Source organism: Ammospiza nelsoni, chromosome 24 (genome assembly GCF_027579445.1).
Source record: "Ammospiza nelsoni isolate bAmmNel1 chromosome 24, bAmmNel1.pri, whole genome shotgun sequence".
In the NCBI taxonomy this organism is placed as follows: Eukaryota; Metazoa; Chordata; class Aves; order Passeriformes; family Passerellidae; genus Ammospiza; species Ammospiza nelsoni.
In genome coordinates this window covers 6,639,396-6,657,930 of record NC_080656.1, presented here as the reverse complement: position 1 = coordinate 6,657,930, position 18,535 = coordinate 6,639,396, and the positions used below count along the sequence as shown (strand labels likewise).

Here is an 18,535-nt window from a genome sequence, read left to right as displayed (position 1 = left end):
TGAGGTAATTTTCCACTTACATCATAAATGTCTATATTTCATAGAAATGCTTTTTTTGCTATGTTTAATGGGTTAACATAGCTTAATGTCTTAATCCCTTGAGTCACAGGATTTAAAACAGGTATTCAGAATTGGTTTTATTAACTACCACTACACTATGTATTTAAACACTAAGTAGCTGCTTAACTTGTTGGAAGTTTCCTGAACTGACAGAAATATTTATACAAGAAACAGATATCACAACACTCATCCCGATTTGTTTTCATACACGAACAAAACTTTGGCTCTACGTTTTCATAACAAACTCCATTTAGCTTTGCAGACTATTGGCGATGACAGCGAATCTCTGTTTCAGCTTCTCCCTTTTCTGCTTCAAATGCTTTTCTATGGCCCTGGCTTCTTTTAGGATCTCATCAAGTTCCTGGACATAAGAAGAATCCAATGCTATTCTTGCACTAAAGTGAAGAAATCTGTAGTTAAAATCAGTGCTAATGCCATTAACTTTCTCACTACTTTTATGTTTTCTTAAAAATTGGTCGTCTATCAATACACAGTTTCTGACCAAATTAATCCTCTGTTGTAATAAAAGCCACCATTTTTCTTTCAAGATCTGCTTGACAGTTTTCAGTGTTAATTTTCCTAAACTGCAGCCACCCATCCATCTTATCTAGAGAACTTAAAAATTGCTGTGCAAATTACACAAAGTTAACTTGCCTTATAGTGTCAGCATATTTTGACAGCAAGTTATTAATTTCTTTGCTGATCTCTGTTAAGAAAGAAAAAGATAATTTTATTTAAACATTTGGATGAATCTCAAGATGAAATTAGGTCATTCCATACTTACTTCCAGTATATTTACTACATCACCATTTAAAACCTTTTCCAGTGGTTCAGTCTTGAAAAGGGACTGCAAGTCCTCAGAAGGAGCCAAATCTGTTTTGTCAGACAATGGAGGATTTTCTGAAGCTTCATTCTAACAACAGAGCACATTAGGAAAAACACAGTTCTGGGATTTAAAACAAGCTTTGCACGGAGTTTAACTGAGAGAAAGAAAAGGTTTAAAAAGACCTTGAGGATGTTTTTGGAGAAAATGAAAGTGGGTTCACAGTATCGTGAGCATCTTGGGGAGTGGGTGGAAGTACCAGATTGAGATGTCTCTATATATACGCATTTATTTATATATACACACACATTTATATCTATATACTGATATATGTAGTATATGTAGCTCAGTAAAAGCTGGTGCACTTCAGAAGTTCGTTCTCAAGAAGTTCTACATAAATATATCCCAGTGCTTACCCGATTTTGTTGGGCTTCAAGCCCTCAGAGAAACTGCGATTTCCCTACACAGAAAAAGTAATTTCTGCTCCCCTAAACCTCCCTAAGGTGCCGTGGATCTCTGTTCCTTCAGTCCAGAGGAGGACATGGGAAGGGGGGTCCTCCCTCACACAGCACTGCTCACCTCCATCTTTTTGCTTTTATTTCTATTTTTGTCTGCTTTTTGCGAGTTGCTCGCCATGGCTGCCTCACGAAAAGCACGAGATGTTTGCTGAGATGTCACGCTGGGAAGAATGTTTAAATAAAAACCTGTAAAACCTGCAGCTGGTTCCTCTGCAAGGGCGCTCCTCTCACGGGGGAGGCAGCGCCTCAAAGGGCTGGAGGCGGCGGGGGAATGGCGGGGAGTCCCGGGCCGGCCTAAATTCGATATCCGAGGGGATTTAAATTCGATATCCCAGGGGATTTAAATTCGATATCCGATGGGATTTAAATTCGATATCCGAGGGGATTTAAGCCTTTCTGATCCCCCCAGAGCCTGAGGGCACCGAGGCGCCCAGGACGCCCCGGCCTCGCCGCTTCCCCTTCAGGCGGGCAATGGCCATGACGGGCCGCGACTGTGGCGACAAGGGAAAGGGACAAGGGACGACAAATAAGGGACAAGAAAGGACACAAGGGACACAAGGGACACAAGGAACACTCGCTCCCCTCAGGGCTGGCAGCACCTCGGTGCCACCCTCGGTAGCGGCGGCAGGAGCGGCCGGAGGAGCGCCCTGAGGGCCCAGAGAGCGGCTCCGGCCAGGGCCTTTCGATTAATTAAAACTTTGAGAAGTTCCTCAAATTTCCCGTCAAATTTCACCTTCTAAACGAAATCCTTGGAACGCGTCTCACGCGCGATGGATCTGCCTCAAAAAACGAGCGAGAAATGAGCGCAGTTGGAGCGACCAGGCACTAAAATGAGTAAAAACGCTAAAATGAGTAACAGCACTAAAATGAGTAACAGCACGAAAATGAGTAAAAACTAAAAACGCATAAAAACACTAAAATGAGTAACACTAAAATGGGTAACACCACCACAACACAGGGCTGCCAAGACCATATTTTCTCTCTCTCTCTAATAAGCAGAGAATAAAATTGTAGATTTCCCGAGGCTGTGCTTCACTGCTGTAGGTGAACCAAGTTTTTGTTCACTGGAATGAAATAAATCATTGCAAGACAGGAATTTATGATTATGTTATGCTATATTATGTGGCTTAATTATGATATATTAAAGTTACGGCATGTAAGGTTATGTAAAGTTTACCCCTGACTTGTGCTTTTTTCCTTTTTTTCTTTTCTTCCTTTTTCTATTTTCTCTTTTGAAGACAGGAAAGGACCTGAATCTCACATACATCATCCACAGAAGAAATTAAAATATCAGCATGAGAAATCAAACTCCTGAAGGAACAAGAACTAAATACTTCCTCAAAGTAAAAACAACTTTTAATAAGCAGCCATAGCCCACTTCATTTAATTATCAGATATCTCATATATAATTATGTTATAAGCATTACTATCAAAACATTAATAAACAGATATGACAGAACATGTTAGGAAAATATTCGTAAGATGTTCACTTCATTGGGTCATGGTAATAGCTTTTACTAATAGACCACCTGGAGTAAAACAAATTACACATCTGAATTTTCATTTCCATTTTCTTATGGATATAATAGTCTATAAATAAAACTAGGACTAAAAGTAACATTAAAATATTTAAAAGAAAATTATCTAAGAGGAGAGAGTTCACTCTTACTGGAGTTCCAGTTCCTTTCAAACTGGAGCAAAATTATCAAAACCATTACTCGAAAAGTAGTTGCAGTTCCTCTAAAATTTGAGATATTAAATTCCAGGAGAAATGAAAAGTCTAAATTGTACCACAAAAGCCATTGTATGAGTTAGATCTGGTCCTGAAAAATGCAAATATGTGCACAAAGGATAAGGAAATGCCTTTTATTCAATGTGTTCAGTGAACTAATGGAATTTTAAGGCTCTCAAAGGCTGACATGAAAGACCATGTCCTTCTTCCTGATAGCTTTGTATGGAATATCAGTTGGCCAAAAATATCAGTGCCAACAGCTAATGCAAAATAAATAATTTTAAATATCTGAATGTATATTTAAACTTAAATGATGAATTAGTAGTACAGCATTAATTTTTGAAAAATGTTTTTGGCTAAACCAGCCAAAATCCAGGGTTATTAGTAAAAGAGGCAGTTTTTAATCTCAAAACCACCTCATGTTTATCATACAGATATTAAAGCATCCCTGTAAACTTTGGTGGTTTTTTTGTTTTTGCCTCCAGGAGCAGTAAAAGGCATGTGAGCAGCTGAGAGAATGTCACGGAAACTCAGGTTTGGGTTTGATGTGGGATTTTGTGGGGGTGTTTTTATAATCCTCACAAGCTGGGGCTCTTCAATTTACCCCCCAAGCTGCAGGGCTGAGTGCCCTGAATTGTGATCGGCCACAGAAACAGCAAATCCAGGCACGGAGATGAAACAAACTGGGGGGACTTTATGGTGCTCGTATCCCCAATTCTCTGTTTAGCCCAGAAATAAGTTTTGCATCTTTCAGAGTGGTTCTGAGAGCGAAGGGGGGAGAGAAGAAATGCAGAGTTTTTTTTCAGAATTTGCACTCCTCCACATTCCGGCTCCTGGACTGTGCTGTCTGCAGCACGGACGGACAGCAGGACAGAGCTCTCCTTTGTTTTCAGTCAGTTTTTTAGCTAGCTGAGGAAGAGGAATTCCATGGAATGTGGTTTTTCTTTTTCTTTAGAACTATTTAAACCTGTTCTGGACTGAACACCCAGAAGAGCACCTGTGGCCCACCAGGCTGGGCCTGGGTAGCGGCATTTCCAGCACCGGGGGACTGATAAGAGACTGATAAGAGACTGATAAGACACTGATAAGACACTGATAAGAGACTGAGTGAGTCAAGCTACAGCCCACAGAGAGACTTCCTGAGTTTGTCATCTCTTTTGGAGCAGCAAGTTTTATTGTTTAGTATTGTTCATATTATGTCCTAGTGAATGCTTTGCCTGTTAAATAAGCAGGTTTTTTCCACTTTTCTCCAAATAAATATTTTTTTCCAAACCAAAAAGAAGAAAGGCCAGTTAAATTTGCTTTCTAGAGAAAACCCCTTCAGAGGTTTTCTCCCAGATTTGCCCTAAACCAAGACATTGGGCAATAATTCGTTCCCCAGCTGGCTGCCCGGGTTTTTAGGGCAGTGGCAGCGTTCCTCCCGAAGGCAGCGGGATGCGGACGGGGCGTTCTCCCCGTCCACGAACTCCTCCCATGCAGCCGCTCCTGCACTCGGGGAGATTTCCCCGCCCAGGCCGGCATTCCTGGGCACTGCTGCCACCAGCAGTGAAGGACCAGCAGCGCGGGGATTCCATCCCAAAGCGGCTTTTCCGACAGACAGGGAGCCGGCCGGGCACACAGAGTGCTGGAGCCACAGGACGGGTCCGCTGACATCAGCGCGACACCGAGCGAGCGGCACAAAGCCACCCTCGGAACCCCAGATTTGCATAAGGCGCTGGCTCCTGCAGCGAAGAGGGGAAATGTCGTGCGAGAAATGCGGACGTAGGCACAGACCTTGGGAAAACGTCCCGATTTCGGCCGCCCCGGCCGCTATAAAAGCCCTCCCGGCAGCGCTGCGGCAGCGCCGGCTTCCCTCCGGCTGGGGCAGCCCCGGGCACTGACCCGGGCCGGCCTCGGCACAGCCCCGATCCTCACCCGGCAGCTGCGCTCCTCCCGGCTCCCATCGCCCGGCTTCAGCTCCCGGGAGACAGAAGGGGCCACCGAGAGCCAGAAAGAGAGCCAGAAAGGGCCACCGGGAGCCAGAAAGGGCCACCGGGAGCCAGAAAGCATCATCGGGAGCCAGAAAGGGCCACCGAGAGCCAGAAGGGGCCACCGAGAGCCAGAAGGGGCCACCGAGAGCCAGAAAGGACCATCGAAAGCCAGAAAGGATAACTAAGAGTCACAAAGGACCACTGAGAGCCACATCTGCTCCCATCCTGCATCCTGTGCTTCTCCCTGCTCCCATCGCTCGGCTGCAGCTCCAGAGGAGACCGAAAGGACTCCCGAAGAGCCAGAAAGGGCCACCAAGAGCCACCGCCCTTGCGCCCTGCGCTTCTCCTGGCTCTCACCGCTCTGCTGCGCTTCCCGAAGAGCCAGAAAGGATCACCGAGAGCCAGAAAGGATCACTGAGAGCCAGAAACGATCACTGAGAGCCAGAAAGGATCACCGAGAGCCAGAAAGGATCACCGAGAGCCACATCTGCTCCCATCCTGCATCCTGTGCTTCTCCCGGCTCCCATCTCCCGGCTGCAGCTCCCCGGGAGTCAGAAAGGGCCACCGAGAGCCAGAAAGGGCCACCGAGAGCCACCTCTGCTCCCACCCTGCGGCTTCCCGGGGTGAGTCAGTCCACGACCGAGTCAAGAACTCCTTTGAGCTCCTGCCGTTCCTTTCGAAGAAGGGTAATCTGAAAACGGTCCTCGGTAAAAGGTCTAAAGAACCATCTTTTATTACTCAGGGTTGGGTTTTATGATCCTGGCGTTGGTCTTTTCCAACGGTTTTGATTCTGTGATCAAGGGGAGAGGCACAGTCGTTTTGTTTGACCCATTAAACCAAAGCCACTTTTCCCTCTAGTCCTCTGCCTCTGCTTGTCCCTGGGTTTTAGAAAAACAGAGGATTTTGAGGTTAATGTGCTAAGAACGAGACATGCGCGGTTGGGTGTTGTGGTGTCTCGTTTTCCAAGGTGTGAATGTGCACGTTTGCAAACAAAGATGCTGCTGGGAGCCTGCTGTCTCTTCCGCACAGCTGCCGCTACATAAAAACCATATGAAATACAAACAGAAAAGAAATCACTCTCAAATACATTAATTAAAGTGCTTTGCCACAGGGACAAAGGAAACCACAGTGATTTCCACCCTAATCCCTCTGGGTGTGCATGTTTACTTATATTGCTCACTTTTTGTATAAAAGGTCATTTTCATCTGGTGAAAAAGCTTTGGAGTGAGCTGCGTGTTTTGATTGCACAATCAAACCCCCGTGCAAGAGCCAGATCTCCTCATTGTTCTCCTGGTTTTAAGACATTTATTATCTTTAGTGCAAGGGATGACCTTCCTAGGGGCAGTCAGAAATGGGTTCTAACTTTGGGGTATTTTGGAAGCTGATGCTTTTCTAGGGGAAAACTGGTAAGATCAGTGTGTGCAGACCTAGCTTTTATCCCTTTATGGGGTAAGAAGCATTGAGGCTAACTCTGATTCCTCTCCCTGTACTGTGGGCAGGGTGAAGATGAGTGCTGAAGAGATTCTGGTGTATGCAGTAGAACTTGGAAAAAATTTCTGCCTCTATTTTGAAGGTAATTAGAGCATTTAATGACCTTTTCTGTTTGAATACTGATTTAACACAATTCCTTTGTCAGTCTGATTTCACCTAATTTCCCACATAAGCTTCAGTTTTAAGTGTTGCTAGCCAAGTGGCTGAGTCAGGGCAATACTTGTTTACAAAAAGCTCTGGGAAAGGACGCTCAGAAGCGTTGGAATACTGGGGTGTGGACCTGGAGTGAGTGAGTAATTCCCGATCTTGAGGAAAAAAGTCAGTTAGGAAACAGTTTATTCTTTAAAAGCAATTTGCAATGAGTTCTTCTTGTCCTTTCGCTCACTTGAAGGCACCGATAAAACCAAAAATTTGCATGCAGTTATTCCTCAGTTTTAGGCTCAGGGTGACCTCCTCACCTCTAAATAACCCTAAAAAAGCATTTTGCATACCTCTGGTTTGGTGGTGACTCAGTTCTCAAATGACTGGGCTGTCATTTGTTTTGCTGACAGATAAAACCTGTCTGTAGTGAGCAGCTCAGCCTTGGTGGCACTGGGCTGTGGGAAGGTGTAGGTGGCTGTCTGGGCACAAAGTGACTTCTTGTGCGGGGGCAGAGCTTAATGTTGTTTTCTTTTCCTTTTTTTCACTGCTCACTTGGAACCAAGACGACGATGGTAAGCTGAGAACTCATCTTTTATGGCTTTGTTACTCATTTCATACCTGCCAATCCAGAGAGGACAAGTTTCACACTGAGAGTGGCTGCAAAAAACACAGAGCTACAGCTCATTACTTGTGATGCTGATGTTGCTTTAATTCCTCTTAAGGTGGTGGCTTCCCTGACAGCACCTTTCAATGCACTTTAATTGCTGGGCAAAAGAGAATTGATGCTTCTGAATTCTCATTAACAAAGACAGCAGCTTTTCTTAGAAATAAAATATCTATAAATAATTTTATATAAATAAATTTCTGTTGTAAATAAATTTCTGCTTATCTAACTAAATTTCAGATTCTGCTTATATAACTAAATTTCGGACTCTGGAAATCTGCTTCAAGCAGAGGTGTAAAAGATGATGAGTTTGATGTCATTCTCAGAACTCCTTTCACGTGACATCCACAATGCCAGGATTAACTGTCAGGATGTGAGGAGACAACAGCTAAAATGTGCAGAATTTTGGTTGATTCTTCCTGCAGAGCTGGAGTGTGATGCCCTGTGCAAGGAAAAGACCCTGCACCGAGTGCTGAGGAACGTGAACAGCCAGCTGCTGGTGGTGCGCCCCGACCTGAACGTGGCAGCCTTTGAGGATGTGACAGACCAGGAGATGCAATCTGGTAATTTCCAAACAAGCACAAACCATCCCCACGGCTCTGCTGCTGTATCCTGGAGGTGGTTTTGTTCTTTGTGATCATCCACTCAGCGATGGGACTGAGTGTAACGACTTAAAGCTTCATTTGCAAGAAGAAAACTAAGCTGAGAGTGAAATTTTGTGTCTTGGGCATTGGTGATGGATAAGGTTTCTGGGTTAAACCAAAGCCTGCAGGATGTCACATGCAGAAAAAGGGCTGTTAAAATTTTTGCTTGGCTCTGATCACAAAATTCTTAATTTCCCCCTTTTTTATGCAGGATTACGAAAAATCACTTTAAAATTCAAACAATTTATTGGCACTAAAAGGTCTTACTTTCTTCTAATAATACTAGCTATAAACTTACAGTTTTGACTTCTTGGGGTGCTTCAGCAATTTATTTACAACTCTATTTATTGCCCATATTTATTTCTGGATCCCGTGTATCCAGCCATGCTCTGATTTACAGCCAGCCAGTTCCACATGCCAGTCTCAGTTCCTGCATGCACATAGAAGGGTCTGACCCTGCCTGGTGACCTTGGTGCACCCTGGTTATTGCCTGATTGTGTAAAGCACAACCAGAAGTCATAAAAAATTCAGGTCCTGGCTCTTCTGTCAGGAAGAACACCCTGGTGAGCCAGCCAGAGCTGCCAGGGGAATGGCAAAGCATCCCTGGCTGCAGCTGTTGCAGCTCCCTTGGCGCAGGTTATCAGCAATAACCCATCTCTTTCCAGGCAAGGGGATGCTTTTCAGCATCCACTGCTACAAAACCACCACACCCTTAGCTGGGCTGCCCGTGGCCTTCACTGTCCAAGTGGAAAACAAGAGTTACTACATGTGCTGTGAGAGGGAATGTGGGAAAATGATCGTCAGGTTCAAGGTAAGGATCTGCTCCCCTCTCCTCATCTGTACAAACCCAACAGGCAGAATTAACAACTCAGAGCTGCAATAAAACTGCTCAGGGCTCCTGCTGGGATTAACCTGCTCCATTTTTCCTTCCTCAGGAAGGAGAAGTTCCCAAAGAAATTGCTGGTGAAAGCAACTTCATCTTTTTCAAAAAGACATTTACATCTTGCTGCTCCCAAGCATTTAAGTTTGAATACTCCATGGAGCAGGGAATGTTCTTGGCCTTTGAGGAAGAAGGCTACTTGAGAAAATTAATCCTTAAGAAACTGTCAGAAGATGAAGTAGATGAAACCATGAAGATAAGTTTATGTAAGTTCAGTCAAAATGAAAATCACAACCTATGATGGAACACTTCAACAGTTCTAAAATACAGTTTCTTTTTTTACATAAAATAAACTTTTGTCTTTCTTTATCCTAAACAAGTCAGTTTTATGTTTTAACTACTGTCAGTACTCATTAAAAAATAAATGCAAGTTTTTGGCAAAAGGCCAAACATGTTTTCCAGTCAGACAGAAGAGAAATACACACTGAAGAAACAAGAATATCCATAATGTCAATATAGTCCTGTAGAATTTGATCCCTAAAATCTTTAATGCCTAAATCCTTAAAATCTTTAACATCAACCCAAGAGCTTTTGCATTAGGTTTGGACTTCTACATTGCCAAACCTCTCAGATAAAGAATTTCTCACCCAAGCAGCTTAAACACCACATCCAGCTGCATCCTGTGTGAGGAAATCTCAGACACTTTCCATGAGAGACCCTCAGCTTGCCCAGAGGGACTTCCCCATGACTCACCATCTGCCTGCTCCTCCTCCTGGCACTGAAGTAACACACGCTGGCATTTAAACCAGCCCTCAGCTCCATCCTGGCCACAACACCATCAAAAAATTGGCCAGCTACCTGCTTTTGCTAATAAATAAAATTTCCACTCCACATTAAAAAGAAAAAAACCCTCAAAGTCTTGTAGGATCCGAACAGTGACTTGGTTGTTCTGTTCATTGCAGAGTCACTGATGGTAACACAAATTCTCTTTCTCTCACTATTAATAGTGCCATAAAAGTACCATGAGAGTGTGGAAAGAGTTCTCCGCTCCTTGGCAATGTGAAAGTCAGACAGGATGAAGCAAAAGTTAAAAACCACAATCTCAGTTCCCCCCTAAAAAGAACAGAACATTCTTAAAGAAAACATCCCTTAAAGAACAGAACATTCCCTCAGCCTCCTCTTCATTGTCTTTTCTGTCACACAGGACAACACAGACCAGAGCATTTAGAAAATAAACCTCAAAGAAGTGTTGTAGATGAACATAAAAAACTTGAAAGTCAAATGTTCCTAAAGTCAATCTGCAGAAGTATTTTTATTCTTGCTGTGTTTTCTAAGGGACATTAATTATCCTTGTGTTAAGTCAAGTCTAAGTCACCTCAAATATTCTTCATTTTATGAAGTAAGGCAGAGTAGACCTATCAGCAGAGAAAACATTTTAAGCAACCCAAAGCAGTAAAAATGGTTCGGAAGCACACACAAAATTTCTGTAAATTCTTTATTGCATGGAATCTGAAAAAAAGAATTCCCTTTTCTACATCAGCTCCCAGGGTCCAAAGAGTTACAGGGTCTGCCTTACACACTGATGTCAGAAGAAACAGTTCAGTTTTCCACAAGGCAAGCTTGTTTTACAGAACAGGAAACCAACCAACAGTTAGAAAAATACTCATTAAAACTGCTATTACAAGGAGAGCTCCCTTTAGCTATGCAAACCTGCCACTGATGTAATTCACTCATCCATCCCAATTTACAGTGCAGCTTGAATCCACTCATCTCACTGGACATCTTCCAGTTAAATCCGAATTGAAACCTGTTTTTTTTCTCTATATATCCTAAACTAGCTGTGAGCCCCCTGCAGGCTCACTGGGGACCCTTGGCTGCTCCTGTGTGGCGCAGGATGTTGCTCACAAGCTGATGAAGCAGAGGCAGCAGAGGACAATCGTGTGTGTCGGGGCTGGGGCTCCTCAGAGGCTCCAGAGCATGGCCACAGCCTTGCAGATGCCCACGTCGTGGTAGTTGAAGTGGCAGAGGCCAGCGAAGGTCAGGGCAGACAGGACGTACAGCCCTGTGTTGGCCACTTTAATGGGGACATCTCCGTGCACATAATCAGTAATTACCTGGCCCAGACCCCTAAACGAGAGAGAAAAGCTCAAATCAGCAAAGGTCACTCACTGAAATCCATCCTCTTGGTGTGCCCCGTTCTGCCAACTGGGCTTTTTTCCCCCTGCTGCCATCAGCCTTTCCTGCAGTTCCCACACAGAAAGAGGAAAAATCTATTTCAAAAAGAAACCAAAACATTCCAGATTCTTTGAAAATACACAGATTGGCTCAGAGTTTTCCTGAGGAAAACAAGTGCTGACCACAGCTCTCCAAACAGAATCCTTGGATCTGCCTTCTTATCTGACTTCCAAGGACTGGAAAAGAGGAAAAGCAAGGAAATATCTGGGACCAGCCATTGTCACAAAGACACAGAACACTCCTGGGTACTCATTTAGATTAGAAGAGTGGCAACCAAAGAAATTAGTATATTTTTAGTTTTTTCTACATCTGGAAGTGAACTGCTGTCCAGATTTGAACTATCCAGCAACATGAGACACGAGATGCTTCTTTTGGGAAAAACCTCCCAGTCAGAGCAAGGACAGTGTAAGAATCCCTGGCACAAATTCCTCAGGACAAAACTGAGCTTTAAGAAAACCTGGCACCCCCAAAGTACCACAAAAATCTGCTTTGTCCTTGTGGCAAGGAACTCCCAAAGCAGGATCACCTGAGGAAGGTGGGTGCTGCCAGCCTGGCCAGCCATGCAGCTGGATCCACTCCTAACTAGCCCTGTCCCTGCTCTCATCAAGGATCACAGCAGAACTACACTGAGCAAACATCCATCCAGGAATAAAGGAAACAATCATCCAGGTCTCCTTAGTGGAATATTTGCTGTGAGCTCTTTATTATGCAGAACCACTGAGATGGATGAGATGACCATCTCACCACCACTGAGATGTACAAAGCCACTGCACGGAGTTTTAGAGGCAGAATATTTTTGTATTATTTTTATACAGATCTGTCCTCTTTCTGTTCACACAACACTGGTTCTTGCACGGGCTAAAAACATCCAGGATTCTGCACCTCCAGGGGCAAGGAAATGCTCTTAAGGTTAAGATTTTATGGATTCTTTTTCTGACTGAGAGGACAGTGAGAGAAAGGAAGACCAAAGTACAACCACTCCTGCCACCGAAGGCGGAAACCAAGGACTGTTTCCTTGTTTTACACTAGCCCAGGATGAGGTTTGGAGGCACCAAAGCTCCTTGGCTGTGAGCTGAGCCCTGCTGTGCTTACCAGTGGCCGTGCAGGGTGAGGGCAGCAGCCAGGGAATAGTCCACAGCCGGTCCAGGGCACAGGTAGGCTGCGGGGAGCAGCCCCAGCAGCAGCACACTGACAGCTCGCTCCCCTGTCCAGTGCAGAGATGCAGCCTTGGAACCGCCTGCAGGGAGAGACATCCTCAGGGAAAAGCCCCTCTGCCAAGGGCTCTGCAGCCCTTGCATGGCTGGCTTGGATGGCTGTCACATCTGGGGAGTTTGCAAACCAAAACTCTGCTTGAGCAATGCTTGGCAACACAACGGGAGCATCAGCCCAGGCTGAGACCATCAAGAACTGACTCTGTGAAATTATCAATGCAACCAAAGTGCTCAACTAACACACAGATATCATCACCTAAACCAAAATGCAAATGGTTTCCTTCGCTTTGGCACGGAGAAAAGAAATTTAGATAGCGACAACATAAGGAAAGCAAAGGATCTGAAGTTTGGACTTGGGCAAAGTGCACACTGAAGTGCTATTAACTGGTAACAGAGCTGCTGAAGGGGAGGGTACACACACTCTCACAGCCTGAGGCACCACACCTGCACCATTATTTATCACAAATAACATCTCTGCGCGGTTACTGCCCTACCTAACAACACTCAGCATTTCACAGCTTTTCCCTTAAACCAACGGGCATTTAGGATTATTTTTTCCTTTGCTGGTAACACCTACAACTGTACATCACCCAACAGGACACCAAGAAAACCACTGCACCATATGTAAATATCTCTTGTTCTTTGTTACAGCTGCCACTTAAAATCTCCTAGAGTGGCCCAAAAAAATTATAGACTCAGCCTGGTTAGGGATGGGAGGGACCTTAAAGCTCATCTTGTTTTTAAGTCTCTGTATGGCCATCAGGTACTACCTCGGTCACCTCTGTTCCTGCACCACTGTTGGTGCCTTGAAGGACCCAAAGAAGCCAAAATCTGGTCCTTTACAGCCCATTCTTGACAGAATCACAGAATACTGAGAAGCTGGAATAGACCTGAAGGATCACCTAACCCCAAGTCTGCCATTGGCAGGATGCCGTGAGCTAGACCCGGGTGCTCGTGTTCAGCAGGGGTCCCGATCCCGGGAAAACGAGACCCCCGCACACCAGCAAGGATGGACAGACAGACAGACAGACAGACAGACACACAGACAGGCCCGTACCGTGTCCCTGGCGGGGCGGGCCGTGGCTCTCGCGGGCCGGAGCGCAGCGGGCGGCGGCGGCACCGAGCGCGGCGGGGCGGCGGAGCAGGGCCGAGCCCAGCAGAGCTGCGGGGACAACGGGGGCGCGGCGTGAGAACCAAGCACCCTCCGGGGACCCGGAGCCGCCATGAACCCGCACCCTCCGGAGCCCCGCTCCCTCAGGGATCCCGCACCCTCCGGAGCCCCGCACCCTCAGGGATCCCGCACCCTCCGGAGCCCCGCTCCCTCAGGGATCCCGCACCCGCCGGAGCCCCGTTCCCTCAGGGATCCCGCACCCGCCGGAGCCCCGCTCCCTCAGGGATCCCGCACCCGCCGGAGCCCCGCTCCCTCAGGGATCCCGCACCCTCCGGAGCCCCGCACCCTCAGGGATCCCGCACCCTCCGTGTCCCGCTCCCCGCCCCGCTCCCTCGGCCTCACTGACCCAGGGCGGCCCCGCGGGGCCGCGGCCGCAGCAGCGCCAGCGCCATGTCCGCTCCAAGGGCACTGCGCCCGGACCCGGAACCGCGCCCGAGCTTCCGCCGCCGCTTCCGCCTCCGGGGCACCGGCACGGCCCGGAGCGATCGCGGAGCTCCGCGGGGAGGGTGCGAACGCCAGAGGCAGCCGTGTGGGATCTGGGCAGGAATCCTCCGCTGTGAGGGCGGGCAGGCCCTGGAGAGCTGCCCAGAGGAGCTGTGGCTGCCCCATCCCTGGAAGCGCCCGAGGACAGGCTGGAGCATCCTGGTGGAAGGTGTGATGTTCGGGGAACTGGAATATCCCTAAATTCCCTTCCAGCCCGAACCAATCTGTAATTCTGTAATTCTGTCTTAAACCCCGCAACAGACCCAGGTGCTCCTCATCTGTGTGTTCACTAGTGCAACACCTTGGTACACACCATAAACACCTCCATGAATATCCTGTTTTTCTTTCCACTAGAAGGGAAAAAAGGAACAGCAGTCAGGGCTTGGAGTGAGGATTTAGGGCCGCTGGCACTGTTTTGTGGTTGTCCAGGAGACAACAATCACCCCACACATTCCCCATTGCCCTGATTTCATCTCCTGCAAGTGTGGTCAAGCAGCAACAAACAGCACAGAGAGAACACAGGCGCCACCCAGACTCGCAGGCCTGTGCTCTGTCCCCGGGCTTTGCTCCAGAACAATGACTAAAGCATCAAACACATCTGGATTCATTTGTTTTATTAAAAGGCTTGGCTGTTTGCTGCAGGGAGAACGGCCTGGTACCAGTTTCTCCAGTAACACACTGGGCACAGCAGAGACAGGACACAACACCCACCACGGCCCCTCTGTCAGCACAAATGCTTCCAGCATCCCCACAGAGGAGGAAGGAAGGTGGACATGGTGGCCAGCCCACAGCAGGCTCTGGACAGGAGTCTAAACCAAGCAAACTGCTGCCTTTTTTCACCATTAGAGAAGTCACTGCCCTTCAGCTGGAATGGGAATATTCCCTCAGCTCCCCTCCGTGTCCAGCTGACCCTGTGCACGCCCCCACATGCTTTTGGTGGAGGATGGGAAGACAAAACTGCCGTGGGGGTTACAGTGACATTTCCTCTGCTACCAGCTTGATTTACCAGCCTGTCCTCTCTCCTACTGGCCATTGTTTTGGTGAGCCAAAGAGCAATCTGTTCAAACATAATTTCAGAAACAAAACAACCTGATCACAGCCAAGCTGGCGGGATGAGCCCACCTGTGGGGCAGGTAGGTGCTGTCCTGCAGTGCTGCCCGGCGAGCCCTGTTCCCTGTGGGCTGGCAGCGTGTGTGTAAACCAGTGTTGGAGCAGTGCTGAGTGACACTGAGCTGCCTCTGCCCTCCCCTCCTGCTCTGAGCTGCACCCAGACCCCTCAGTCTTCATCAGAGCTGTCCTCAGATTTCTCATCCCCCGCCACCTTCCAGTTCTTCCTCTTGCTCCTCTTCTCGAGCACCTCGCTCGGCCTCTCGGGCACGGAGCTGTGCCGCTTCTTCCTCTTCCTTGGGGGCCGCTTCTCCTTTCTCCCCTCGGACTCGGTGTCCTCAGAGCTGCTGGTGCTGGAGCTGCTTGCATGGCAAAAGTCACTCTCCTGCCCAGAAGAAGAGGTAGGTTCCTTGGCAGGCACTTTCCTGGGCTTTTTCTTGCGCTTGTGTTTTCCTCTGCGGGTGCTCGGAGTCTCCTCTCCTGAGCCCTCGCTCTCCCCCTGGGAGGAATCTGTGGAACTTCTCTCCTGCTCCTTTTTCTTTTTCTTCCTCTTTTTGTGTGAGTGCTTTTTTTGTTTCTTCTTGTGGGATTTCTTGGTTTTTTTCCTTTTGTGGGACTCACGGGCTGTTTGTTTCCCCAGGTGGGATCTCTTCTTCCCATTGACAGCATTTTGCTCCTCTCCTTCCTGCTGATCACTGGAAAAAGAACAGGAGGAGGTGAACTGGAAGCCACTGAGTGATGAAACTCATTTACATCCAATCTGTAAGCCTGAAAAGTATTGATGATTCTGCTGGGTGTAGGTTAAAAATAATTAATTCTCTCTTAAAATCTTGGTTTTCCACTGTCCAGGATACTGCAAGAATTTATTTACCTCCCAGACTCATTGATTTTGGTAACTCCAGCTAAACATGAATATCTTAATTAATACAAAAGATTCTCTGAAGACTCACACCACGTTAATGGATTTGAGTTTTTTAACAGTAAGGCTTTGCAGTCAAGGTGGATCTGTATTAAAAATTCAAAACTCAGTTTGTAAAATTCCCAGCAGAACTTGTCAGAAGGCAGATCTGGGCCCATCAGTAAGGGTGTCTGCCTTACCTGTCTGTGTCAAATTCTTCAGGGTACAACTCTTTGTATCCACTGTGCCCCCACCTGTAAGAAAGCAGAACCATCCATTAAAAACAAACAATGTGTTTGATGATAAAAATGCAATTCTGAAAAGGCAGAGCCACAGAATGAATCTGAGTTTAGACAGGAAGGAAATAGGACTGATTTGCTTGGTGCTATTTAAATACACCTTATATTCTCAAAGCACAACTCTGATTTCTTTAAATCCAACCCTAGAATGGTGTTTCTTGAGATTTTCTAAGCTTTCTGGGCAGAGTTATAAATATTAAGTTTAGGGCTGGGCTTTTGCTGCTTAATGTGTCTTAGAAACTCCACTGATGAACTCAAATTGGTTATTCTGTGACATGGCAGAAGTTTGTACATGTTATTCATTCTCAAAATGAGCTGAAGCTCTATTTCATCACAGCACACACCAAACAGAAACGTGTCATTTTTTGGTACAGGGCTCCAAAAAGATGTTTTAATCACAACCCCAGAACACAGAACTCCCCCACAGACCTGTCTGGCATGTTGGCTTCACATTCATACAGCTTTTTATTCCAGGATCTGGCCCTGAGGAGATCGTCTTCCACCAGGTCAAGGAGCTGTGGGTTCCTGGGTTTCCAGTCTGCCCTGTGCCCCTCCTCGTCGAAGCCGTCGCTGCGCATGCGGCTGCTGGAGAGGGAACGGCTCCTTCAGGTGGGGAAAACCTCCCAGAGCCCCCAGAAATCCTCATCCACCCCCTCATTCATCCCCTCATTCACCCAGCACCTCCAGCATGTCACATCTCCATCAACGCACTGAGATCAGGCTCAAGCTGAGGCCTGAGCTCTTTGCAGGGAGTCGTTAAGGAGAAAATCAATATTTCTGTGGTGCATCTCACCTGGAGGTGTCTGACAACATTCTGCTCTGCCTTTTCCAGTAAGTCTCTTCTGTCTGCTTCTCCCACTCCCTTATCTTCCACATTTCTGTCTCTTCCTGAAGCTGAAAGTCACAGGAAGGAAAATGAGTTGAACATCATGGGAAATTCACAGTTATGCAGCACCCTCAACACTCCTGGTGAGGAAACTCACAGCCACCTTTCCTACCATCCCCAAACAAAGGATTATTTACACATATCTGTATCCCAAACAGAACTTCCTGGTGCTGGTTAGACCTGCTGAATTATGATTCATGAAACAGTTTGCTAAACTTAATGGAGTTGCTTAACCTTGCACTAAAATCCTGCCTGTGCAAACAAAGTTCAAACTGTTTCATGCAATAAAAAGCACATACAAACCGCAACAAATAAAATACAACAAAGCCTATTCGAGATTTGCTATTTTTTAAGTAAACACAGACATATTGGGGTGAAACCGAAACTCGGGGAAAACCGGAACGGCGTTAAACCAAAAGTGACCCTGAGGATGTGGCGGATTTACCAAACTGCTTTGGTTTCTGCCCAACGCTGCCGCTCTGCGGGGCACGAAGGCTGCCCCACACTCCGGGGTGTTCCCGCATCGCCGGCTGGCACCGCCGGGATGTCCCCGCAGCCCGGGATGTGCCCGCATCCTCCCGGTGTCCCCGCAGCCCGGGGCTGTCCCCCACACCGGGATGTTCCTCCCGGTGTCCCCGCAGCCTCCCGGTGTCCCCGCACACCGGGATGTCCCTCACGGTGTCCCCCCTGCAGCCCGGGGCTGTCCCCCACACCGGGATGTCCCTCACAGTGACCCCTCACACCGAGATGTCCCTCCCGGTGTCCCCGCACCCTCACGGTGTCCCGCCCGCAGCCCGGGCCGCCCCGCTCGGCCCCGCAGGCCCCGCCGGGCGCGGGCGGCCCGGGCCTCACCTTGTTGTGCGCTCCGGTGTGGCGGATGACGTTGCGCAGCAGCACCTTCCCCACGGGCACGCGGGACATGCTGCGGGCGCTGCCGCGGGCCGGCCCGGGCTCGGTGCCGGGGCTGGCGCTGTTTGTGGCGGCGGGGCCGGGCCGGGCCGGGCCGGGCGGGGGACGCGGAAACGCGCGGGGCCGCGCGCGCGCCGCTTCCGGCGCCGTCTCCGGGGCAACGGCGCCGCCACGGCCGTGAGGGCTCCGGGCGGCCTGAACGGAGCCGAACCGCCCCGAACGGAGCCGGTACCGCCCCGGTACCGCCCCGGTACCGCCCGGCCCCGCACCGGATCCAGCCCCGCGCTGCCCCCCTGGCTCCGACCGCCTGGGCCCCGGAGAGCAGGTGACTGCTCGAAAGAAATTCTTTTTGGGGAAAAAATACCCCAAACTAACGCAGAAATTGCCAGAAACACTGTGGCTGGGTAATGCTG

At 48.0% G+C, this 18,535-nt stretch overlaps 4 protein-coding genes across 6 annotated transcripts; 1 reads left to right on the top strand and 3 right to left on the bottom strand.

Moving 5' to 3' along the window:
• Positions 1-310: 310 nt before the first annotated feature.
• Positions 311-1,519, bottom strand: TEX12 (testis expressed 12). The gene is made up of 4 exons (XM_059488182.1): positions 1,463-1,519; positions 868-973; positions 715-766; positions 311-455 (listed from the first exon to the last, which is right to left on the bottom strand). Exons 1-4 carry the CDS (start codon positions 1,517-1,519, stop codon positions 311-313), a joined length of 360 nt encoding a protein of 119 aa, XP_059344165.1.
• Positions 1,520-5,533: 4,014 nt separating this feature from the next.
• Positions 5,534-9,293, top strand: IL18 (interleukin 18). Of its 2 annotated transcripts, XM_059488321.1 has the most exons (6): positions 5,534-5,817; positions 6,603-6,676; positions 7,299-7,307; positions 7,825-7,962; positions 8,709-8,854; positions 8,979-9,293. In XM_059488321.1, the coding sequence occupies exons 2-6, from the start codon at positions 6,610-6,612 to the stop codon at positions 9,222-9,224; spliced, it is 606 nt and encodes a 201-aa protein (XP_059344304.1). In that variant the 5' UTR covers positions 5,534-5,817; positions 6,603-6,609; the 3' UTR covers positions 9,225-9,293. The 2 variants fall into 2 exon arrangements, with proteins under 2 accessions (XP_059344304.1, XP_059344303.1); XM_059488320.1 differs by lacking the exons at positions 5,534-5,817; positions 6,603-6,676; positions 7,299-7,307 and having other exon boundaries at positions 7,632-7,962.
• A 1,111-nt stretch (positions 9,294-10,404) lies between these two features.
• Positions 10,405-13,956, bottom strand: SDHD (succinate dehydrogenase complex subunit D). Its single transcript, XM_059488323.1, has 4 exons — positions 13,887-13,956; positions 13,427-13,531; positions 12,251-12,395; positions 10,405-11,050 (listed from the first exon to the last, which is right to left on the bottom strand). The coding sequence occupies exons 1-4, from the start codon at positions 13,930-13,932 to the stop codon at positions 10,885-10,887; spliced, it is 462 nt and encodes a 153-aa protein (XP_059344306.1). The 5' UTR covers positions 13,933-13,956; the 3' UTR covers positions 10,405-10,884.
• A 666-nt stretch (positions 13,957-14,622) lies between these two features.
• On the bottom strand, positions 14,623-18,285 carry NKAPD1 (NKAP domain containing 1). Of its 2 annotated transcripts, none has more exons than XM_059488484.1 (5): positions 18,066-18,285; positions 17,121-17,221; positions 16,757-16,912; positions 16,229-16,282; positions 14,623-15,825 (listed from the first exon to the last, which is right to left on the bottom strand). In XM_059488484.1, the coding sequence occupies exons 1-5, from the start codon at positions 18,132-18,134 to the stop codon at positions 15,300-15,302; spliced, it is 906 nt and encodes a 301-aa protein (XP_059344467.1). In that variant the 5' UTR covers positions 18,135-18,285; the 3' UTR covers positions 14,623-15,299. The 2 variants fall into 2 exon arrangements, with proteins under 2 accessions (XP_059344467.1, XP_059344468.1); XM_059488485.1 differs by having other exon boundaries at positions 16,757-16,909.
• Positions 18,286-18,535: the final 250 nt, after the last annotated feature.